At 46.4% G+C, this 24,800-nt stretch overlaps 1 protein-coding gene across 16 annotated transcripts in view; it reads right to left on the bottom strand.

Moving 5' to 3' along the window:
• LOC8051130 (polypyrimidine tract-binding protein 1) overlaps nucleotides 1-24,800 on the bottom strand; it is a 126,114-nt gene that overhangs the window by 10,521 nt on the left and 90,793 nt on the right. For 9 of the 16 annotated variants that reach the window (XM_029992111.4, XM_029992108.4, XM_029992112.4 and 6 more), the window contains 12 exons: nucleotides 17,817-17,918; nucleotides 17,205-17,363; nucleotides 16,071-16,217; nucleotides 15,577-15,733; nucleotides 15,375-15,433; nucleotides 14,484-14,646; nucleotides 12,238-12,327; nucleotides 9,999-10,132; nucleotides 6,517-6,550; nucleotides 4,119-4,211; nucleotides 1,245-1,342; nucleotides 373-491 (listed from right to left, as the gene is read on the bottom strand). In XM_029992111.4, coding sequence (XP_029847971.1) covers nucleotides 373-491; nucleotides 1,245-1,342; nucleotides 4,119-4,211; nucleotides 6,517-6,550; nucleotides 9,999-10,132; nucleotides 12,238-12,327; nucleotides 14,484-14,646; nucleotides 15,375-15,433; nucleotides 15,577-15,733; nucleotides 16,071-16,217; nucleotides 17,205-17,363; nucleotides 17,817-17,918 — 1,355 coding nt within the window. The remainder of the gene's footprint in view (nucleotides 1-372; nucleotides 492-1,244; nucleotides 1,343-4,118; nucleotides 4,212-6,516; nucleotides 6,551-9,998; nucleotides 10,133-12,237; nucleotides 12,328-14,483; nucleotides 14,647-15,374; nucleotides 15,434-15,576; nucleotides 15,734-16,070; nucleotides 16,218-17,204; nucleotides 17,364-17,816; nucleotides 17,919-24,800) is intronic. The other 7 variants (XM_029992117.4, XM_040499972.2, XM_040499971.2 and 4 more) reach the window with 1 other exon arrangement.

Genomic DNA, 24,800 nt, shown 5'->3' with positions numbered 1-24,800 from the left:
TTGGCCGTCTCGAATCGGCAACTGCATATATTCAGTTTCACTTTAAGTGCGAATGTACGCACTCAAGCGGTGGAAGCGTTGTTCAGGGTAATCCGATCGTGCTCGTAGGTGCGGCATCGCTCGCACACAGAGTGAAACACACCATGTTCAAATGGTATCTGGCTTTGGCAAAGGCAAGACACAAGACCTTCTCCGTGCATTCATGAGACAAGGTTTGAAAAAGCACTTTCACGTGCATCACTCCCCACTAATACACCTAAACTGCAGAGGCCAAAAACAAGCCGTTTGAACCTTCAGATGATGTGGAATAAGGAACGGTGCAGCCGAATTTACTTCCGTAAGGGGAAAGCGGAGACATGACACAGGACTCACGGTATGTTGGAGAGGTGGAGGGTGCCCGACGGGGGATAGATGTTCTGGTAGTTCTTGGAGCCGGGCTTCTTGAAGCGATGCAGCGGAGAACTGATGTAGTCTTTGGTCAAGCCCGCATCCTGGGGAAAAAAAAAAACCCACGCAGCCAAGTGTATGAGAATGAATGTCGTCCCAGGAAGTCTAAGTGAGACTGAGAGAACGAAGATTGTGAAACACTTTTCTTTCTGACAAGCAAGCTTGAAGGCAAAAGCATGCATATACTCTCTGAAGGGCCTCGAAACCGTAACCTTTAATTGTTTTTTGAGAGCAACGCCCTTTTTTTAACATTTCTCGACGTCTACTACTCTTCCGAAGCGGTCCTCCTACGCAAACAAGACTGCAGCTACACTCGGCGTGATGCTTCTGTGCTGCGTTCTCGAAGCTAGCACAGTTTCCGCGGTGCCCCGACACAATCGGGGCCACTTGCATGACAGCGCAGCTTTGTTCAACATCCCCTTTACACAAGGTCACAAATAAGATGCAGTAGGATGCCATATGCTGCTACGGCAGTGCGAGGTTGTGGCCCGGTGGCACCTACGCTACCCTCTGCAACGTAGCACAAAAGAAGTTGATGCCAGGAATGGCTCTCACAAGTTCCTATTTAAATAATTGCCTGGCCCGTCGGTCGTAGCGTTTCTTGGATCATACATTTGTACGTCCCTATTTGCGATTCACCGAAAAAGTGTATTGAAGAGTTTCTACTGTATTCGAGACTTTTCAAAGTTGTCAGCAGCCCGTGCAAACCCCGCGGAAGCAATGAAACTCCCCTCCTGCTCTTTTTACCGGTGCGCAGCAAGAGCGATTTCGGAAACGGCAGACGAGTGTGCACTCACGGGCTGTCCGTCTTTGGGCAACTGGACGATGTGGTGCTTGGAGGGTGTTACCCGCACCGGTTTCCCATGCACCTTGATTTTGTCGAGGTGGCTCATGGCTGCAAACGTAGGAGAGACACCCCTGACACAGCGAAAAAGTGTGACTCCGAAGACTCCCACTCGACTCCGGTCACTCAGAAGCCAGTAATGCAGTGGGAGTTACATGCCTCCCGGTAGGATCAACCGCCTCCCTCCCTTCTATCACTTTACTCTGCTCTCTGTGCGTGGGTGTTAGGTGATCATCTGGCAAAAAGTGATACAAGACTGTTCCGACGTGCCCGTAGTGTCCGCTGGACTGCCAGCTTAGGAGTGAACAGAGTATTCGCCTCAAGATCGAACCGTGTCGCCACCGTGCGGCCAAAAATGGAAACGTGCAAAAGCGGGGATACTGCCGTGCATCGTCTGCTACGGGCACACGTTCAGAAGCATGGATCCCGACGACGTAAGCGCATTTCCGGCTCAGCTGGGCCCTTTTTATGAAAAGCTTGTTTCCGTCTTCGTTTCTTCTTACAAAAAAGTTGTGTTGTGTCGTTTCACGCGCGTGGAAATTCAGCAAAGCAATGAATATTAAGTCATGTGCTACCATAATTTCGGTGTTGGGATTTGTGCAACCACTTATCTCGCATAATCCATAGCTTCCATAAAACATTGAATGTTGAGGGTTGATTAAAAAACGAACCCAACTGATTGCCACCCTTCAGTAAACTAATCAATTGTAAATACGTTAGTTGATTTGCCTCCAGTCGTACTGCATGAAAGACGTTAAACCTACAATTTGTTTTACTATTTCCTCACCATGTCTTAAATGGCATATTGCGGTCCGATTTTAAATTTCACGTTGTGATGCCTTGAGAAGTATGAACACAGGAAGCCTTTAAAAGTGAAGTAATTTTTAAGTTATCATTTAAAACCTCAATGACAATTGCAAGCATTCTGAGTTGATTTATTGTGCAAGCCTGTGCCCTAAAATATAAAAACTTCAAAAAAATTAAAGCAGGCATTTTTTTTTACTTTTCCTCTTCCCGATATTTTTCCAGCACAAAATTCCTTACACTGCAAAGAAAATATCGCAATGAAAGCATCGTTTAAATGCTCAGAAGGTTACTCGATGAACTGCCCAGACCCGGTATGCGTTACGTTAGAGCAAAGGGTTACCGGAAACTCTCGGGAGAGTCGCTAGCCCTCATCAGTAAAAAAAGTGTCGCTGCGGCTGATGCTGTCTGCGACGTGGTGTAGATCATTTGTTGGAGTTGCAGAGTCTACTACGTTTCAATAGACGAATATTTAGCCAGAAATTTATGATACTATCCTCTTGACATTCGAGACGCTCTCTGAAAGAATTGAAGCGTGTGAACCCACACCACCGAGAAGAGCATCTAATAATACGCACACTGCTGCATTCCTCGTTTACACTCGTTTATGCCACTCGTGGTATCCAGATACATTAAAACAGTTTGTTCCACTCGTTTCACTTGTCCTGCCAACAAACAGTTAGCGGATCGTAAATAGAAGAGGCACTATCTCCTCGTCGCAAAGTATTAGAATTATTCCGACTCCGAAAAACTTACCCACACCACGTCACAGGAAAGGAAAACATTGGCTGCAAGTCTAACCTTTTTACTCATAGAAGCTAGCAACCATCGCGGTAATTTCCATTACAACACTAACTTTTCTCAATGCGAAATATTTATATTACTGCAAAAACTAAAAGTAATGAAAAAAAAAATGCATAGAACCTCCGATTCCACAACCCACAGTACCAACATTATGTAAGTATCTGGGCTGGAATTCCTTGTTTTGTTGAATTTTCAAGCAAGTGAACCGATATATCTCTTTTTAGATAAAAAAAAATACTTAATATCAATAGTGCTGTTTACCCGGAAACAGGCATCCATCGTGGTGATCTATGCTTCCTAACGTCTGGCTAGAGCAGACGACGCATCCACAGAAGCAATTATTTAAATTTAGGCCGGACACTGGTACACGATTCAATCTTCACTAAAGCACCAAACAGTACCGCACCATTTTCTACTAAAATAGTCTTCCCACTGACACTATGCCACAAAATAAATGCAAGAATCTACACCGCCTTGAGCGCGAACGTGGAAAGCCTATGGGGTGGCCACGCTTTGACGATGATGATAGCACGACTGTTGCACCACTTCCCGGTCGATCTCGAGGCCAATAGACACCGAAGACACCGAAGCAAGAGCTTCGCCGTCGTCTGAAGCTTCGAACCAACCAGGCAAGCAGGTGCGATAAAAAAATTTGGGGGGGACTGGTGGCTTTTAATTTTCGATAGAATTGTACACACGCCGTGGCTTAGGCTAAATGGTTTGGGACAACCTCTTGGTGACTGGAACATCACCTCACTTTCTTAAAGCTTGGTACTACAGTACCACCCTGAACTCTTGTTTTAGCAAAGGTTAAAACGTCTCAAAAGACAATGCCTCTGGGAACCAGAGTGCACAACTGGAGAGACAGAAAGCAGCCACGACCAACGCTACCACTCCAAACTTCGTCCAAATGCAAAATGGGTACTAATACAGTTGCGACTAAAAAATAAGAGATAAATAGGACGATTGGTTAGTTTGCCTACACCGCCACTACCGCAATGCACTAAGAAAGCTTTAGCTTTTCCGAACACGTGACAACCTCGCTGCTACTTTGCATGTGACGGCATAAGCCAAATTGGGCACTGCCACCTGCGAACTGAAGCTATGGCAGCGTCACGCATGCAACACATTGAACGCATAGCGAGATCGGTCCATTGGATGTCCCTTGAGGACACTGCCACAATTTCAAAGAGAGAGGGAAAACAAAGGCAAACCTCACCCAGCTGTGCCTGCTGTGGCTCGGCCATCTGAATCAGGGCACTGTCCTTCTTGTTAAAGAGGATTTTGACCCTGATCACATCACCATAGACACCTGGAAAGGTTGACGACGGGCGCCAGCTAGCCGGTCAGTCACACACACACTCACCGCCAGCGAGGACCGAGCAAGAGAGATAAAGAGAAAGAGAGCGAGAGCAGAAAGAGCAAGGAGAAAAGGCCACAGCTGGTCCGGGCACACGAGAAAGATGCGGCGCCACCGGAGAAGCAGCACAAAATTTACGGCAAGGCAAGCCGATTAAGACTCCACACTCCGAGGCAAATTGTTTCGAAAACATGGCTTCATACGTCAACTCCACTTGCATAAAAAACACGTGACGATCCGAAAATTTTTTTTTTTATTAAAAAAATTAAATTTTTGGTGGTTTCTAAGCAAGCCTCCACCATAAGCAGTATAGGAAGTGTCTAGAGTTCCACACTTTGGAGCACTTCGGAGATGGGAACGGATTCTTTGCGGAGGACTTCGGAGGCGACAGAACCAAAGAAAAAATTTTTTTAAATGTCTTGAACGACTAGAATAAATCAAAATACAAAAGCAAAAAAAAAAAAAAAGAAAGTAGTGTTTTTGAGGTTTAGAAGTGGAAGCATTCGTATGATTTATCAGCCTCCACGAACTTTCAGTGAACTTGCAGTTCAATTTCAGATATAATGCAGAACTCTGAACTTGTAAAATTGCTAATAACAAGCTGCTTCTCCAGTAGCGACACTTCACGCCAGGTAGAACTCTTTTTGTCCCTGCAACTTTGCCATGCCCTCACCGTTCACTGAATGACAGGTGTTAAATTTTTCCATTGCTTACAGAATTTTTCTTAAGTTACAGACAGGCACTGCTGAAAGTTTGGATATAGATCCAAGTACGTTCCCCACTTTAGAAACAAGGCTGGCAATTGAAGCAGGGAAAAACCAAAATTCATTCACCAAACACAGCTTTATTTTTTCTTCTTTCCTGTCACTGAGAGAAATAGTGCGAGTCAATCTTTGCATGTAAGCTGCAGTCCGAGCACATACTTTTTTTTTTTTTTTTTAAGCTTGTGAAAAAGAGCATGTTAAAAAAGGTAGACCACGCCAAGACCATAACATAAAAAAAAGGAAGCATGTGAGTCACTGCACAAGGTACTACAAAGAGCAAAACTACTGCCAGCACGAAGATTGCACTCTCACCATTTCTCGCAAGTGCAAATCTATGTCTACTACTGTTACAAAATTTCAACTTTAAGCTGCCTCAAAAAAAAATTTTAAAAAATTAAAAGAAATGCAATTAAGAACTGCCGCAAAATACTGGGGAAGCACCCACCCCGCTTTTCACTGGAAACTGGGTTAATCTAGAGATGGGCACTTGTCCGGTTAAATTGGCGCTTAACATATGATCTGCTGACTTCCGGAGTTTGGGAAATGTTAATACTGGGCGCTTCCTTGGTATTTTGCGGTAGTGTCGAGCACTCCTGTATAAATCGGACAAGGAATTATTCTTATGGCAAGTTTTATCAATTGTAATTTTACGGCAGATGGTGTGCTAAAAAACCCCACTCCAGAAAAGAAAGTGAAAACTGAATTAGCTCCAAATGTCCGACACCAGAATCCATACTGACAAGGCTGACGCGCTACTCTTATTTCAGCTGTTATACTTTGAATCAACTGAATCAATGTCAAAACCCTAAACGAAACATCGGCGCTTCAAGAATGAAAATGTCAACATTTCGTCGTCAAAAATACAGAAGACTGCCTAAAAAGCAATGGCATAAAAACAGTCTCCAGTTAGATACATTACATTTTTCTTTCACTGGGAGCAAAGCAACAGAAAAATAATGAGATATAAAAGTTAATGGACCTTAGAAAAATGTATAAAACACTGCCAGCCCAAATGAACAAAAAAAAAAAATATTAAATGCCTAAAAAAAGTACAGGTAGCCAGTGCAGCAGCTCAGTGATAGCCGCAAGAGATGTCGAGCAAGTGTAGAAAGTCGCGCTAACAGATGCTTAAAAAAAAGTGGAAAATAAAAAAAGAGGCAGCTTCTACAAGACGCAAAGCAAAAACTAAAAAAGAAAAGGCAGTCCTATCGTTATTGACAGAGCAAGAACGGCAGTGGGCAGCCTCTTCTCCGGCATGCGCTGGGGGCCGAGCTTTGCCGTTCTAGCTCTGTCAGCAACTACACCGGTTAACAAGCGAAAAAACGTCACAACCGCGGCAATCCTGACGGCTGCGACAAGAGCGACGACATCAACAAGGAAAGAGAGAGAAAAAAAAAGAGAGATAACCAATGTAACAACAAAAAATAGACAGATAGTGAGAGAGAGAGAGACAGGAAGTGTATAAAAAGAGTGCTTTGATCCAAAAAACATACCAAAAAGGGTAAAGAGAGCGTCTGGCGTGACCATCTAACAGACAGGGCAGGGCATTGGTCAGAAGGGGACGGAACAACGTTTTTGGGTTGGTCCGCACACAAAGAAGATCCACACGAGCCAAGAGGGTGGGGGGAGGGGCCGGAAGGAGAGAGAGAGAGAGAGAGAAAGACAGAGAAAAAATAAAAATCAAAATAAGGGGAAAAAAATCATAATAATGGTAATAAGCAGTCATACTCGAGTGTCTCCGAGAAAAACGGCGGTGAGGGCAGGGGGTTGAAGGAGGGAGACGGTATGCATGTAAAAGGGGATACCTCCGCAACGCAAGTGCAGAGGAGAGAAAAAAAAAGCCATCTTCCCTCCTTTTCCTTTCCCCCTGCCCTCACCCAAAGTCACTAAATCTGAGGTATTTTGAGAGACTCGGTTCTACGACGGCTCGCACTCGAATCGTGTGTATAGGGAGCACAAACTGGCATTAAGCTAGCGAAGAAAACAGTAGCATTAGAAAAGACTGAAAGCTTTTTTTTTTTTTTTTCTTCCCATCGTTATTCCTGCGTCATACGGCCGGCAGAAACAAATGTTCCACTAAGGAAGTTTTTCCTGGTTTGGCAGCACCTCACCTAAAAAAAAAATCACAAAACTTTTTTTTTTTTTTTTTTTTTTCACTTTGGCAGTGTAGTATTAGTCAAAATAAATGCTTCACATTCATAAAAGCATGAAATGGCCACTGGATCTTATTTATTTGCGCCAGTTATCGCCAAAGGAACAGCACTTAAGCTAAAATTTCTCTTTTCCCTGCCACTACTACTTAAAACGAGTGGTTACACATAATCAACTATCAAACATCATAAAGCTGCAAGAAGACTGTTAATATGTGTGTAATCTTCACAAACCCATCAAAAAAAAAAAAAAAAAAAGTTCCTGCGAGTATTTCTTTGCAAGGAAAGACTTCTTTTTTGCTAATACACCATTAGGATTATCTTCTTGAGAGCTTGCCCTTGTCTAATTTTAAGTGCTACCGACTGCAGCCATTTCATGATCCCTTTTAACTTCGTAACTGAGAACATTGTGACACCAGCGGTTGCGTCGGCATTTTGGTGTTACTACCGACGAGTGCGACAACTTAATTACTTTCCAGCCTGGCGCTGACGAAGTCGAAAACAGGGTTGTCGGGACGGAGGCAGAGAACGGAAGAACACATGCACTGCTATTTGGATAACACTCCAAAAACACTGCACAATTCAAGCGCCAGATTTCTGGCCAGCCCTTGTACTCGAAAATGTGTGCCGGCATGCTTGGGAACAAGTAAAAAAGATAAAAAAAGGGAGAGAGGAACACAAGTCAGCAACTCAAAGAGAATAAAAGTCAGAAAAAGAAATAACAAAACTTTGAGAAAAAATATGACAAACAGCAGAGGAAAAAAAAAAAGAGCAATCTTGTGCACTGGCAGAAGCAGAGTTGGCTTGCAATGTTAGTGGCGGCAGAAAAGAGAGCAGAAAAACAAAATGTAAACTGGGCCGCAGATGATGAGATAAGTGTTTTAAGAACAATGAGCATGTGATTCTCTAAAAAGCCCTAAACTTTCTTTTTTTTTTTTTCCTTTTTTTTTTTTTTTGCTTCTCTCTGATAGCCAAACAAAAAGACAGATCTACGAAAAATAGAGACGAGCAAGCCAGCTTTGCTCCACATCACTAACAAATCTCCTCAACAACTCAAAAAAAAAAAAAGCAAGTTAGTTGTTGGTAAAGCATCAAACAAACACAGTGCAACTGGTCAAGTAAGACTTGACGAGGAATATGAAAAGAAACGGGAAGAGCATAAGGAACACTGATCCCCCCCCATGACCCTTAAAAAACGGAAGAGCAGAATGTGACGCAACAGAAACAACACGCAAAAAGTGAGAAGAAAAAAAGCGAGGGATGCCACAGGATCGACGCTTTGGTGACAGCAAGGAGAAGATAGAGATAGAGAGAAAGAAAGAGACACTAAATTAAGAAAGAATGACCAACAAATTTCAGGTGAAATTTCCGTAGGCACAAGAAGATGGGAGAGAGGGAACGTGAGAAAGGGACAGAAAGAGGCCGAGGCACGGAGATGCCTGAAGGAACTTTGGTTTAGGGCAACAATGGATGCAAAATCGGGAGAGACAAACAGGAGGGTCAAGAAACAAAATGAGGCGAGCAAGGTCGACAACAGCAAACTACTGCACCCAGCAAACATATGGAAATAAAATATCTTACTTTAAACGTGCAGAAACCATAGAGACCAAAGTGGAATTGCTCGTGCCATGCCTTGTGTTCCCAAGATTTAACTTTTTACCAATTAAGTGTGTACTCTTCCGGATTATTTTGGAGGCAACCTACTTACTCGTCCCTGAAACAAAACGAAATGCTGGTGGCTCTGTGGCAATTAACCTCCCGCAGAAAAAACAAAAGACTCCCACAGCCCCTTCTAGCCGACTTCAACCCGACCCTTATCCACATCTCGAAAATGAAGTTATGCCGAAAAGTCAGACGGGTGTTTGTCCCAATATTAGTCTGCTAAACAAACTATACTCTTAAATATGCCAAATGAAGGGAGCTGCAACCTACCAAACGCTGAGTAAAGCACTAAGAGCTTGGGAGAGTAGCACTTTGGCAATGGAACCCAAGCAAGCAGCGATGCCAAAAAAAAATAAATATATATATATAAACAGAGAGCAAGTGGCATCATGCCCTACCACCAGGAAGACAACTTTGAGCATGCAATCTGAATAAACCGCAAACCAAACCTTTTCCGAGAGTGCAGTTATCAAGAGCGGAACGACAACTGCATGCCGACGACCCCACCACAACCGGAGATACGGAAGACAAGAGCACAAACGACAGACAGCACGGAACACACCCAACGAGAAAGGAAAAGAAAAAAAAAAGAAGAAAGGACAGCGTTGGTTCGAGGTAGCGACGGCATTGTCAGGTGCAAAGTTGTCTCTGGTTCCAATCGGGTGCTACTTCTCGAGCGAATGGCAGAGGTGGGCACGTCTGCAAGAAAAGCCCACCAACAGCAGAAATCCAAGGGGAGGCTCAAGTCTGAACACATGTTTGAAGACGGGTTCTATTGGTGACCGGCAGCAACTAAAAGCATACCTTTGGCTGGCCTTCTGTGACTGGGCGAACATTTACTACAATTGCCATAGTAGAGTAATTTAATTAAAGCATATATGGATTAATGCTACGTTCGTCGATGGAGATACGAGTGGCATCAGACTGTCCACCTTGACGGAGTCGATTTGAGTTCAAGCCCCCACTGTGCTTCTTACAGACGTCTAACTTGCCGGTCAGAACCGACGATCCCGGTCTAAACGTAAAGGGTACGGACCACTAGAAATTCCTGCCGAAAATATGTCGTTGACGCCGCCGTCGCTACCCCGCCATAAAGCCGTCTCCTCCGCATGCAAGCACGCGCGGGACTGCGCACGCACAGGGGGGAGCCGGAAGGGACTTACCTGCTCGTTCAGGTTAGACACCAGGAGCACGCAGCTCGCGGTGCCCTGGCCGGGAAGCCGGATGCCGGCCATTCCCAGGGCCGTAGCCGCAGACGGATTCGAGGGCGACAGGGCAAAGCCGCCCAGCGGAAGGCCTGCAAAGACGCCGGGGCCCAGAGGCCACGGGCAGGCAGCCTCTGTTGGGATGCGCCCAGTCCGCCACGTTCGAGCTACCCATTCGACTCGGGAGGGGGGCAACGATCTACTCAACGAAGCATGCGCTCCGCGCGACGTGCAATACGCGGCGAGCCGGGGACAGTGCGGGGACTGTCTAAACAACTTAAGTGCCTCTGAGTGCGGCAAAAAGTGCTCGTTTAAAGCCCTAACCTAAAGGCTGGTTCACACACCTGAGACTGCTGCGAATAGAGTTTTTGCGACCTCTTACGACGAGTGAACAGGCGGCGCTCCCTATTGGGTGGCCCTGGTACATTAGGGATTTCCGTACGTTGGCCTTTCCTTTTCTGGTGCATCATTCTTTCTTTGTTGGCTGGAAAATCTTACAACAGTATTATAAACGACCATTTCTCACATTTGACCTGGCAAATACTGCAAAACCTTCACACTAGTGAAATTTTGTTTGAGGGCCACCTTACAGACGGCGCCAGCTTGCTCTCTCGCTGAAAGAGTCACAAAGAACTCGATCGCGAGCAAGTGCAAATGTGTGAACAAGCCTCAAGCAGTGGAAGTTGGCGAGCGCAGGCGTGACGTTCACACTAACGACGTAGCGCGGCACATCCTCTAGGATGTGGCACAGAACTGACTTTCATTGCACCTGTACCTTTTAAGAATGAATCGCAAAGAGCGTAACTTACACTGTCGAGAGCTTCTCTCTCAAATGTGCGTCGTCCCGAAACTAAAAATGAATTTCGGGACGACGAGGCCTTAGAGGAATACTGGCTTCGGACGAAACGAATGCTTTGACCTCGAGCTTCGGCACGTTTGGTCACGCCACATTGCCCCCGGGCTGCCGAAAGACTCGCACCATTGCATGCAAGACGCGCACAAAACTACAAACCCGTCTCTACTCAAAACTGTACTACAGCTACAAAAGAATACATCTTGCACTAAAGATACAAAAGAGTGCGGTGCAGTTCGGCTCACGAGAACGGTCTGGTTGACATCCGGAGAGGCAAGCATTACGGAGCGAGCCGGGAGCAAAGCGAAGACGTACGAAAAAGGCGGGCATGCACGTGCGACCAATGGGAGAAGGGGAAAGTGTCTAGGGAGGGGGAATTCGAGACCACTACTTCTACGCGACGAGGGCACTTGTCTAGGAAGGGGAGAAACTATACGGCCAACAAAGTCGGCAAACGCAACGCCAACCACATACCCTGCTTTTTCTCAAATTGATCTCCTTTTGAGGCGAATGTCGAAGAAGGGAGAGAAACAGGACAGATACAACTCTTTCTTTATGTTGTCTCGCACAAACACACGCACACACACTTGCACGCACGCAATCGCACCGACTTCCGACCGCGGCACACAGAAAGGAACGATCGCATCGACCGCTCAACAACACTGGCGTCGACGGCGCGAAAGCTGACGGGCGACGGGGGGCAAAGCGTCGAGGAAAGGGGAGCGTGGAAAATAAACAATAAAGTAAATGATAAAAAAAAAGAGATGCCAACAATCAGTTAGGTAGGTTCACGGTCCCTTCGTGTGTTCGATATGAAGACTCCACCAGCTTGCTCTAGTTAAGATTTCTCCCTGAAGGAAACACAAGGGCTCTTAAGAGTCCCTCACACAGAAGCTGCAAGCTCTGAAGAACTGCCGTCGTGACAACGTTAAAAGCTTGTCAAGAGCCCAAACAAACTCTCACAACTCCAAAAAAAATGAGAATGGCTTGACCAACATTTGATTCTGCATTTACCACATGGCAGTAACTGAGCAATATGAATGTCTGAAGCCAGTGCTGTGGCTTGCAAGGTACCAAGTTACCTCCGAAAGCTCATGCAGACCCCTTTGTGTAACTTTACAAGTTCCACAAAGGTTACGCAGGTGGTCTTGCATTGAGAGACTCAAACTGACAGGCGAAGAACTCTAGGGCGGTGTTCAAGGGTCGCTTTCTGTGGAGTCCCCAAGCCGAAGGCACGGAGGAAATCCGCGGGCGGCAAAAGAGGCTCGTGTGGCTGCACTGCAGAGGAGGAGGAGGTACGCAGGGAGGATAGGGGGGTGTGGGTGGGTCGGGGAGGGGCCCTACCTGCTGTTGCGCTGGCAGCATAGGCAGCGGTTAGTGGGGAGCCTAGGCCCGGGCCGGCAGCAAACGGGGACGCCAGAATACCCAACGAACCTTTGGGACCAACACAACAGCGACAGACAGGGCGCCGGGGTTACCAACTTGGGGCGGTCTCTGTTCCCCGCCACTCGGGGCTTTGCTTGTGCAAACCCAAACATAAACACACATGGGACTACCCGCCCCAATGGGGACTATCAAGATCGACTGTGTCAAAGAGGGGAATACCTACGCCTCAAGATGGCAAACACAATAACGTCATCGCATTCTCAAGGATAACGACGAGCAAAGGACTTGACCATGTTCGAATGGCGTCTACTTCTCATTCCACCTTACGTAACAGCTCATGAACTCTTGTCCGGTTATCACCGTTTTTATTCGTGATTTTGTAAGTCGCAACGGCTCGTATCGACTCATGGCCTGCCTAAAAAGTATGGATTGGAATTCCAAGAGATTTTTTCCGTTTGACGAATCAGATCTGAAACTTTGAAAGCGCTTCTTTCGCTAGGATTACAATCGAGGCAAGGTGGAAAATGTCGACAGCTGGTGCCCTCACTGGGGACTGGAGTGCCGACGTGTCCGACGCAGACTAAGTCCTCCTATCGAATCCTTCCAAAACAGCTAACAATCACATTTCATTCACAGCCTAACGTTAGCTTTAGTCAGAGTTTGGAGATTTCGTGGGACGATGAGAGAAACGCCGGGACAAAAGCAAGCATTGCGATTCGACCGTTAGACCTCGTTTTCCTCAGCCTCCTTCCGAGTTACACCAAAGATGTACCGAAACAAATATTTCAGCTAGGACAAGAATGGGGGGTGGTTTGAGGACTGCAGGCTTCCTTTACAAAACAGTTACACATTGGAACAGAGGCACCAAAAAAATTCACATGAAATACAATAAATTTGTTCTAAGTCAATGAGACTCACTGCAGAAGCTTAAAAAATTCGTCACACACGCGAGAAAGAACTGTGAATACAATCCTTCACTACATTTAATGAGGAATAAACGAAATTAAATTCTAGACATTCCAACCAAAGATTACTGTTACAAGTAGGGCTGTGGGTAATGTCCCTCTTAGTTTGACATGCTCGAATGAATGTTTTCAATGACACTGTAAAATCGTTGTGCACACTTTCTCCAATGTGACTAAATAGACCGTGAAGGCCTTGTCCATGCCCGTCTCAAAGAGCCTACAATGCTCATCCCTTTCTGACCAACTACATCTTGGAAACACATTCTGAAACTAACATGGTTTTAATGTAAAAAAAGCAAGACTGCTAAGAAATTGTTCTAAATAAAGGACAATAATTTGGAATTCTGCACACTATTGCAAAACATTTACACTATCACCACTGCAGCAGTGGAGGCAAAAAAACAAACGCACAAAATAAATCCTGCAAAACAAAGATTGACAATGCACTCGAACAACCGTCTTTTTTTTCAAACCCGATCTCCCGCCGACTGCACACGCCGCCCACACCCACGATCCACCGAAATGGCCGACGCACTTCGGACGCCTCAGTAAATAAAACTGATCTTGCGCGCGCCTCGAAAACTGACCATTCATCCAAACGCTCGACAGTTTACCAGAGAGAAGCCCAAGCAAACCGTTGCACGTTCGCAAAAACTACCTGGCTAGAGGGTTGCCAGGGAGCGATCCGTGCGCTTTCCCCGGAGAACAGTGCACGAAACTCATTTTACGACTGCCGCATTTACCGTCCCATTTACCAAAAGCGGTCCCGAAGCAGCAACAACCAATGTCGCGGGGGCCGTCGGCGTGCCGCGCCGTCGAACATCGAGGATCCTGGCGGCCGGTCTTGGAAATTCTCGCAAAAGTAACGAGCGAGGGCAAACGTCCCGGTCCATCGCATCATCCCCAACCCACTGACTGCTAAAGTTTCCGGGAAACGTCAAAGCTCCAAACGAGGACGCGGTGAAAGCACCCATCGGAGACATGCTCTAGGCGTTGTACCCGAACCAACGTCTTCTAGATGACAACGTCATAGAGCCGAAGTTTCCGCGCCGTGTAAAGAAGGCCGACGGCGAGACACGGATTGCGTTCGCCCCGGCTAAGCTTGCGTCTCGACTGAGCGCGGCATTCATGTCAGATCTGCGTCCGACGTCCTTAGGCGACACGAAAAATTCGGCGCCAAGGCTCTTGTTGTTTAGGAGACGTTGCCTCGGCACGGGGAGGGTTGGTTCGCGAGCTGACCTGCGAGGCCGAGGTTGTCCAGCGTGGGGTCCCCCGTGGGCAGGGTGGGGTTGGTGAAGTCCCGGCTCTTGTCGTTGTTGTACTTGACATTCAGGTTGGTCAGCTTCGAGTACTCGATGCGCAGCGTGCAGCAGGCGTTGTAGATGCTCTGTCCGTCCAGCGCCTGCGCGCGGCCGACGAAACGGGACCCTCTCAGCGTCCGGCGACCTGATACCATGTTTCGTTCCGAGCACGGGTGTGGCAGAAGCCATGAGCGCGAGCTCCGGAGTTTCGGAGTCCTCGCCGAGCACGCGTGCTCGTGCGGTGCAAGCGTCGTTTGGGGCGGCGTACTTGTGCTCGTAGCTTCGGCTAATGCCCCCTATCAAACGGCACCGGTAACAGACTTCTGGATCCCTCGCGACCGCTGTATTCACTATGAAGTCCCATATATAGAATGAGACTCTTGCAAATGACGCACGCATGTTTAGTCTACCGCCAAACGCCGCCATTTATGTAAAGAGGCCACCATATGGTGACACAATGAGGTTTGATCCCGGTGCAAATCGCATTTCCAAGCCGGAACACCGTCAGCTCAAGCTGTACATTGCTCTAATTCCGTAAAGTACAACGGACAACCTGCTCGTGGCTTATGAATTGACCTTTGCATCTACTTTTGCTCCAAGGCAGGACATGTGGTGCAGTTCACGAAGAAAGCGTAACAAACAACGAGGCGGAGATAATTTCACCGTCGACACAAAGCGCGACGTTTCACGCGTAGGGAATCCGGTGTAATCATGCTCCCTTGAACAAACACTTTGTGCAGATTTTTTGCTCACACGAAAGATGTGAGCACACAAACCCGCGACACCACAAATGACATCGGAGAACACACGATAAAGACTTAAAACTCACCAGCTTGGCCGCCTGGGCTCCCATCACGTCGCTGAACTGAATCAAGGCCTGGAATGTGTCTGAAAAAGGAGCGGAGAGACGGGTGAAAGCTTTAATCTGGGGGGGGGGGGGGACACCCACAAAAGAACTTATTGAACAGCCAGTCAAACACTAAAGTCCCAACAGAAATTTCAACATGGGTTAGTATTTATGGGTGACCTACTGCTTTTGGTGAAGGTGACGATCTTGAGGACTTTTCCCGCCCGACTGAAGATGCCGTGCAGCAGGTCCAGAGACACGGGATAGATCTGGTTGTCCACCACCACCCGAAGGACCGTGTTCGAGCCGCCCGGAGACTCTCCCTGGTTCGCTTGTGCAACCTGACGCCCACCCCGAAAGACGCGTCCCATCACTGCAGGCGCAAACACTTTGTAAACGAACGATTTAAATTTTCATTCTTGCATTCCAAGGAGGAAAGCAAGGTCACAGCTACAGAATCGCCAAGTGTACGGATAGGGCTCTGCGTTTTCACTATATATCGACAAACCCCGAAAGCACAAAGCCATCTTTTTTGCCCATGCATAGGCAAAAAAGACGACACATTCCACAAAACGCCCATCTCACCAAGGTAATGTTACCTCTCCAAATAAAAAAAAAAAAAAAAAAATAGGAAGGGCACAAAAAATTAAAAAAAGAAGCACCAACGCTGCCACTCACCAAATTGCCATGCATGCCCTCAGTCTTGAGCTCCCGGTGGTTGGAAAACTGGACGTAGACCACGCGACCTCGGACGGTCGGAGACGCCTTTGTGAAGTAGTCCACCATGGACACGGCCGAAGCCTCGTCGGACATCTCGAGGAACGCCTGCGTACGTCCGACTTGTCATCGACCCGCTCCGGCAGACTGCTAAACTCCGTGGGGTGTCCACGAAAGAATGGTGCACGTTTCAAGCCAGCAACAAACTGCAGCTACGACCCAGAAATTTGCATCCGCACATCTTGTTGAGGCAAGGAAGTGCAGAATCGCAGTGAAGAGAAGAGAATAATGAAATTTATAAATGATGAAGTACATAACGCCATCGTCAAGCCTCTTCATTCTTTCGTTCCCGACGTGAGCAGACGTGAGCATCGCCGTCCCCGCGGCCCAAGCAGTATGATGTCTCTCGACACATAATGCGCCACACGACAGCGTCCTCCATTTACTTTGTCTCTTTGCTCAACCAGCCGACTTACTACTTTATAAAAATGCAGAAAAGAACTATGCCTCCCTCTCTCTTTCACTCTCTCCATAGTTTGTGAAGTGTCATTAGCAGAGCTAGCCGACCGGTCAACCGTTTGGTCGTCGGACTACCAATAGGTGGCGATTCTTAAGAGTAGCTAGGTGACACGAGGCTCGCTGTGGAGCACGAGTTTGGAAGGAGCCGCTGTGCACTATTGTACTTCGTTCATCCCTAAGCTGACAGTGCAGTGAAAGCTACATGCTCATTGAACCATGCATACGACCCTCTTTTGCCACATTATCCCACTTTGGTCTGCACCCACAAGCAGAGAGAGGGACCAGGTGAAGAAAAATGTGAGGCGGCCGATTGGTTCGCCGCTTCCACCTTGCCGTCAGCTTAAGGCGAAATGAAGTATAGCAATGCTGTTATACGTCATAGTCTGCTGGAACGCAAGATCTCCAGAAGAAGCTTTGCCTCCAGCACCGTGCTTCCGCAGCACGTACAACAAAGAGCAATCGAAGGTAGGAAGCTTGCGCTGGAGGCACAATTTCTAGTGCAGATCTCACGTCGGAACAGGCTCTAGCCGAGCCGATCTTCTCCTTTAACGTCACAAAAGGAAGGGAGGGACGCACCTGATTCTTGCCCTTGAGCTGCAACACGTTGGTCACCTTGCCGAAAGGAATGCCCAGGTGGACGATGTCCGTGTCTGTAGCGTCGTTGGGAATGTTGCGGATGTGGACCACCCGCGACGGCTTGCCCAGGCCGGATTTGCTGTTGGTGTCCAGTTTAACCTGCACCCGTACAAAGCACAACATTCCTTCCTCGTCGCGTATGCGGCAAGTGCCAAATCTGTCCCGAATTTGCCAGTGGAGAAACGGGACCTCTAACCTCCCATTCTAGCCTGTCAAGATCCATTCACCAGATAATAAACACAAGTCCCACTGCCCCACTCCGAAAACATGCATAACCAGCATTGGCTTCCTGCCTATGCTCTGCTCATACCTAAGCCGACACTGTGCTAAGAGCTACGCGCCCACTGGACCAATCAACCTCCTTTCTTTCATCACATGACCTCGCTCTCGGCACGTGGGCATGGGCGGGAGCGTGACCATATGCAAAAGATGGATGTACAAACGGTCCAACGTGCACGTAGCTTCCACCGCACTGTCAGTTTAGGGGCGAGCGTCTTTCTCTGCCAAGTGGTAATGAGAGGGGCGTGCCAAACCGAGTGTCATTCTTCTCACCTTCTTGGCGTCATTGTTGTTGTCGCTGTGATTGTTCTGCGGACTCATAATGGAGCCATTGCTCACAGCGCTGTTCTGCGTCAGCAGCTCGTCTGAACCGCGCTGCAATAGAGAGAAGAAGAAAAAAGGAGGGGAGGATGATTACATGCCAGAGACGCCAAGACATCTCCGCATAATTTACATTCGCTGCGCTACAGGCCAAAAATTGGCCATGCTTGAAGCTATATTGAGTCTTTTCCGGCAAAGCCTATGCAATTGAGTTCTGTCGAAAGGAGTGATGACTAGGTAGTTTGAGCAATAAAAACCATTCCCAGCATTGTCACGACCGTTCCAGGTCAAAATAGTGCCGATACCCAAGATTGTTAGACAGAAGGTTACTACAACGGTAGTGAGGCAACGCGTGATTCAACTACAAATGAACTCATCAAACGCTGAGCAGTGTTCATTACCAACTACCTGTCACAAACCAAGAGTAGTAGTAGTAAAATGCTTAAAATATGTAAGAGCATGATGCTGGACGATACAAACAAATCGGAATCGTTAACAAAACAGGGATACTGTAAACTTTATTTTTGCAGGCTGAATATTTCGCGATTTCAGCAGAGTGCAGATTTTACGAACATTTGGAGAGCACTAAATTTCGCGATTGCTCCGTATTCGTCACCACGGGGAGACATATTTGCGGGAACACTTTCATACAACATATTTTTAAACCCGAAAATATGAGATGGCTGTAAATGCCATCCACGCAGTCGCCAATATAAACAGACTAAGCATGCCAGTGACAGCCCCATACACCTATGAGCCATTCAAACTCAAATCGTGGCTTTGCCCATGCCCCCAAGCCCAGAAATCACCCCCACGACGTCAACAGGAAGACTAACAACCCCGTGGAAACCACACCCATAAGTCCGCGTGCAGTCCTTATTAGAGGCCATAATCTCCTTTACGGCGCGGCACGTCGCACATGAGAGCTTTATCGGAGTGTGCACGCACACACGCGCAGAGCGCGAAAGGTCGAGTGGCCCAGAGATAGCCAGGGGACAGGTGCTCACGCCACAGGAGCGACCACAAGCAAACCTAAAAGTGGCTCGATAAAGACCCTTCCTTTCAGTGACAAGAGCAGCTGTACGACTTCTCAGGAGTCTGAACTCTTGGAAGACGACGACTGATCACTCCCTCGGCACCAAGGAACGAGCAAATTTAAAGGGACAATGAAGACAATTTTATTTAATTTTTTTTAAATGGAGTTTTTATGCTTCTTCGGAACATAGCATGCTGCCTAATTTTTTTGTAGACATATGTGACGCGCATTTCTGTGCCTACGAAAGAAGTAAAGAAACCGAAACTGAACAATCTCCATTCTCGTTTCTGGGCCACCGAAAACTGAGGTGACGTAGGGAGGGACGTCAAGTGTGAATAGTCGGTATCGGTAGTATTTAGGAGATCGAGACTCTGGTTACGGCAGTGGGTTACTTCATTTCATTTCATTTATTGACGTCAAATCGCCCGAAGGCATTGCATGAGGGGGGAGGAGACAAGGTGACTATATTCTAATACAAAATACATGCGAATGAGAGAAAGACAAAACATCAGCACATACTTAAAAGAATACAGTATGCTTTAACTAACCAAGCAGACGACAGTCAGTGGTAACACAAGCGTATATACCAATAAAGGTAAAACATGCAGGTAGTGTACACGCACAGTACGCAAAAAAAGAAAAAAAGTTAGTCACTGAACAAAGTTTCACGGGAGTCTCTGAAAAGAGTCGACGTCCACTAGACCCGCAACGGATTCAGGTAGACTGTTCCAGTCTTTAATGGCTAATTGCAAAGGCGATTCCGAATATTGTTTGGTGCGACTAGGGGATAATCTTATCTTGAAGGGATGATCAATCCTAGGAGAAATATGGTACGGAGGGAGCAAAAGTAGTTTCCTGAGTTCCTGGTTGAAGTAGTAGATTTTATGTAAAAATGAAAGCCTCGCCTGTTTACGTCTGCTACTCAGTGATTGCAAGCCTGCTCTCGATTTCAGGGCAGTTACACTGGACGAGTGTGAATAGTCTTTATAAATAAAACGCACAGCTTTGTTTTGTACGGACTCTACTTCTGTGTAAGATTTATTTGCCATGGGTTCCAAATCACACTAGCATATTCAACTTTAGAACGAACAAATGATGTGTATGCAAGGATGTGGACTTCTGAAGGAGCTAAGTACAGGTGTCTTTTCAAGTATCCCAACGATTGGTTAGCCCTACCAACAATAAAGTCTATGTCCAGTTTTTCCAATCCAGTTTTTCAGTTAAGATAATGCCAAGGTACTTATACTTTGTTACCCTTTCAAGATTTGTGTTGGCGAGTGTATAATCAAAAGTAATATTGCTTCTCTTGGTCGAGAATGTCATGACTTTGCTTTTTGATACGTTAACACACATTTGTGTGTTAATGCGCCGTACGTAACACATTTGTGTGTTACGTACGGCGCTGTCATTTCGTCGAATCTGTCAACATGGATGGCAATGCCGCTCTCAAGAGCGAGTTCGAGCTTCCGTTCAGTGACCCCACACAAACGGAACGGAAGCCCAGCCGGTAACAAGCGGCCCGCATGCCGAAGAGCCCATAGTTGCTCGTTGCCGTTTCGCATCCAGCGTAGCAAATAAAAAAAACTATTATGCTGCTTTATTTACAGTTTAATAATCATTTCCAGTCCAATTTACACTTTTCATGGTTATTAAAGCGGAAATTAGAACAGTTTTTCTAAAAATCGCGACACAAAACGTGATCGAGGGCACGTCTTTCATTTCGACAAATCGCTGACGCATCTCTTGTGACGTCGCGCTTCTTGGCCCTGCATCGGTCACGTGAGCTCCGCTTCTCCTGGTGTCTCCCGCAACTACCGGGGCGTCGCCCCAGTCGATCCCGGTATGATCATTACCGCGACTGTTTAATTGATTTGTGCGGCACACAAGCGCTGGTTTCGGCTGAAATTTGGGCAACGTGGTTTGAGACATGATTGAAACCCAGTTCAATCGCCAAAACGATGTCCGAAATTGCCTTCATTGTCCCTTTAAGAAGATGCACGGCGAAGAGTCGGGCGAATCGGTTGTACCTGATTACAAAGAGTGAACTGTGCAAAAAAAAAGAAAGGAGGCACAAGAAGATGGGGTGGTGCACAGACGGAGTGCCGACTTTTGACCGATTTATTTTAAAGAAACCCATAACGACTTGGAATCAGTACATGAAAAACACAGTCATCTGTCACAAACACGCAAAAGAAAAAGCCATCTCCTTCTCGTACAATGCAATTAGAGGGGCATTAACGCATCTATGTTTGTGCTTGGAAATAACAAGTTTCCAAAATCTCCCTAGTCATCGGAAGACCACGATTATCTAAAATCGGTTCGCAACCGCACCTGTCACAGCGCACTGGCACTGGGCCCTAGCTTTCTGGCAGCGCACGGGCACTGCCAGAAAGCTAGGGCCCAAAGGTTCTTGAATTTAGTTCCTTTTTTTTAGCCGTATCGCCCAAACCTGTGGCTGAGAAAACAAATTCCCTCCCTTGTACAGGTGTTATTCCAAAGCAGGGGTCTCAAAACACGCAGCCTGCTTATTTGCATGCTGCCCGCGGGCTGTGTGTCTGGAATGCTCTGAAATGCGGCCTACAGGCGTCCCAAGGTTGCGAGCCCCCCTTCCCATGCCCGGATTAGAGCACACATGTGCCGTAAATAGCTTTATCTTCTGGGTTCATTTACATTTAAAAAGGAAGGAGCTCTGCTCATATAACGTGTTCACACATTTTGCACCATTCTGTTTTCTTTTGGATTGAGTATTGCTTCACCTCTATATTTGCTTCCCAGCCCTTTCTCGTGCCAATCAACCGGAATGGCAATACCACGACTCAACTAGGCTACAACCGCGAGCTCTTTGCTCGAGGAGGCACCTTGGCTGCACAAACTCTCGCTTCGCAGGCGCAACTGCCAAGGATAAAGCTACGAGTTCAAGCTTCTTGCCGTCAAACAATACCTTCGGCACAATAGAGGTCTATTGTGCGACGGGGCAAGGACGGTTTGCTTGCTACAGTTCTACTGAAAACTGCCAGTACATTGGCATTTTAAATCTTGTCATAACATCAGGTGTAGGCCCAAAATAGTCGCATACGCAAATGAAAGCTAAAGATGGCAGATCTGCGAGCTTACAAAAAGTAGAGAGAATGAGGTTCCTTCTCTAGAATATCCCTGGGGCATTGCTGGGACAGTAGGCTGCTTTGCAACGTGAAAGACCACTGCTGTTTGTATTTATTTTTTTATCTAAGAGGTCAAGAGGTGGCCACTTCAGACCATCGGAAGCGTCCACATCTCGGACAAAAGCAGTACTCAAGCGAGAACCGAAGTGTACTGCACCACCACGTCTTGATGAGATTGACAAAGTTGCTCTAAATAGAACCAGCGGAGGCATCCAGTTCTTCGCAATGCCAAAGGGGTCCCATGCATCTAGGCACGAGGTTTAGTCGCATGGTACAGGAACTTAGAAATAAAGACCTGATGATATGTGTATCAGATAAAGGAAGGGGCTTTGTTGTCCTGAATTTAGGGACGTACAGCAGGGTTGGAAGCGAGCTTCAGCCTTTTGTAGCAGTTTCGAGAGCAGCAAAAGTGCCACTTTGGAGCAGCTTTGGAGCAATAAAGTTTATATTTTGGAGCAGCTCAGAAGCAGAAAAAGCAGAATTTTGCAGCAGTAGAAGCAAGTTTTGGAGCTGGCCAGCCAAGAGACTAACAAGGGCATACCAGTTTTCTAAATAAAAAAATTTCATACCAAAAAATGAGACATCCCATAATCCTTCTCAAGCCTACCCTTACTTTACAAATATTTGAACTGATAAAATTCAGATCAGACACCATAATTTCAATTTATGTGAATAGCTCCTATTCAGAACTGTTGTGGTAGCAGACTCATTCCACCTGTAGATTTCCAATAAAAGGTACAGCCGACTAAAGAACAACTTGGGCCTCGTGAAAACAAAACTGCCTATTTAACAAACTAGATTGTAAATTACTTGTCTCCTGAAAACAAAAGAATTTCAAGATGCAGTAGTATGGTTTGAAAGAAAGTGCATTCTCTGCTCACAATAGAAAATGCCAATGTTTCAAGTCATTGTTTAGCTAACAAATTAATTCCATACTTAAGTTAACAAAATACAAAACTGCTTTATCCGACGGTAAAACAGAAGCAAAATATTGAGAAGTTTAGAATATCACCCCTGTTTATACATGTAGTGCTTAAGCACTGTCTAGAATGTGACTTACAAAACTAGCAAGACTACAAAACTGAACGTCTTTCTCACCACAATTAAAAAAACTAAAATAAACTTCAATACTTCTTCCTGACTTGAAGAACAGAGTCAGTAGTTCTGATGTGATCCAGCACACTAGGCAGTGTCGAGTTTGTGTCACTCAGCAGGAGATTACCACTCTCCACCTTGTCTTTGGCTAACACACCCTTGCTAATAAGTTCTTGTGCACTTGCTAGGAGTGCCCTGAGAGAAGAGAGGAAGCATTGGAGGCCAGACTTTTCATCCACGAGCTTCTTCCTCTCACAGTCTTCAGGTGCGACTTCTTCACGTTTTTGTTTGAAAGATGCTGATGTTTCCTCATTTTCTACTCATTCTCGATAAGCGTTGTATGATCCACACCCATTCCTGAGAAGATCTTTAGTCAGCGGTACTTCTGTAGCATCTCCGTCATAGCACTTCATGTAGGCCTTTGCCTGACGCAGGCTTGAGATGCTCTTTAAGGACAACAAGCTTCGATGTTGTACTTCACATTCGTCTTCGCTGAATCCACTTTCACAGCCAGCATTTCTGTTAAAAAAAAACCCAGGAAAGCTTTGACGAGCTTTCTCAGTTCTTTCACAGACCAAAGAGTTCCACTCACCAGCGAGTACAGAAGCTTTGTTAGGGGGAATGACTTGTGGTAAAGCGTTAGCAATGTAGCTCAGTGACCTTATGGAGGATTCCCCGCCTGCACTAGGCTTAGAGAACCTTGAATTGAGCAACACCTTGTTGTCCAGTGGCAACCTTAAGATGAGGTACTTTGCGCATGTTATATAAAAAGCCCTCGCCCCGATGTTAAACGCCTCTTTTTGAGTAGGGGGTCCACGACTAAATTTCCTTTTCAGTGCCCAAACCAACCTCAGGCTTTGCCTTTCAATTGATGGACGATTCGACATCAGAAACTTCTCAAAGATTTGGGCGGCATTTTGTACAAAAAGCAATTTTGCTCGCATTGTGCTGTCGGCAAACAGACGCAAGACGATTGTGCCTTACTGATGCTCTTCGTTTAGTTGTTTTTGCAAAAAAGAAGGCCTTTCCAGCATCATACAACGTAAGAATGCACTCAATGCTAGTAAATAGAGCGAGCCACCTGCGGCTTACATGCCGCAAGAATTCCAGTTGAAGTAATCCAAGTTTACTCTGCGGTTCTTTCATGTCAGCATATCTCGTTCCATACCTGAAGTAGTGGTGAATATCAGTCGCAACAGATTCCAGCTCACAGCAGAAAATGTGTTACGGACCTTATGAAGACTGCATTCTCCGATGTCAACCATGCCGGGACTGAGCTCCCTTTTCAGTTTGCGTCTTAAAACTTTATGACATTGGGGCAGTCCACTGAAGAAGCGCACCATGTTCTTCTTTGGAAGCTCGTTAGGAGTGTTTTCAACAGAAGAAACAAGCTCATCTGCAGTAGCATGTCCCAGATGAAATGACTGCAGGTGCCCCACAACCATATTTTGTGTGCTGGCAGAGCAGTAACGGACAAGTACATCCAACAACTACTGCACTCTGGCCCCAAGCACTGGGGTCTCGTCGATCATGACGTTGAAGAAAACGTTGAGTAGAACAAGCTCTTTAACTACCTTTAACTACCCAAGCCATCAGAAATTAAATACGACATCTTCTTGCACCCACGTTGGAAGCCTTTTGCAA

This window comes from Ixodes scapularis, unplaced genomic scaffold (assembly GCF_016920785.2).
Source record: "Ixodes scapularis isolate PalLabHiFi unplaced genomic scaffold, ASM1692078v2 PGA_scaffold12__126_contigs__length_90152505, whole genome shotgun sequence".
NCBI lineage: Eukaryota > Metazoa > Arthropoda > Arachnida > Ixodida > Ixodidae > Ixodes > Ixodes scapularis.
Note: the sequence above shows the minus strand (reverse complement) of the source record. Positions and strands in the feature narration are given on the sequence as shown.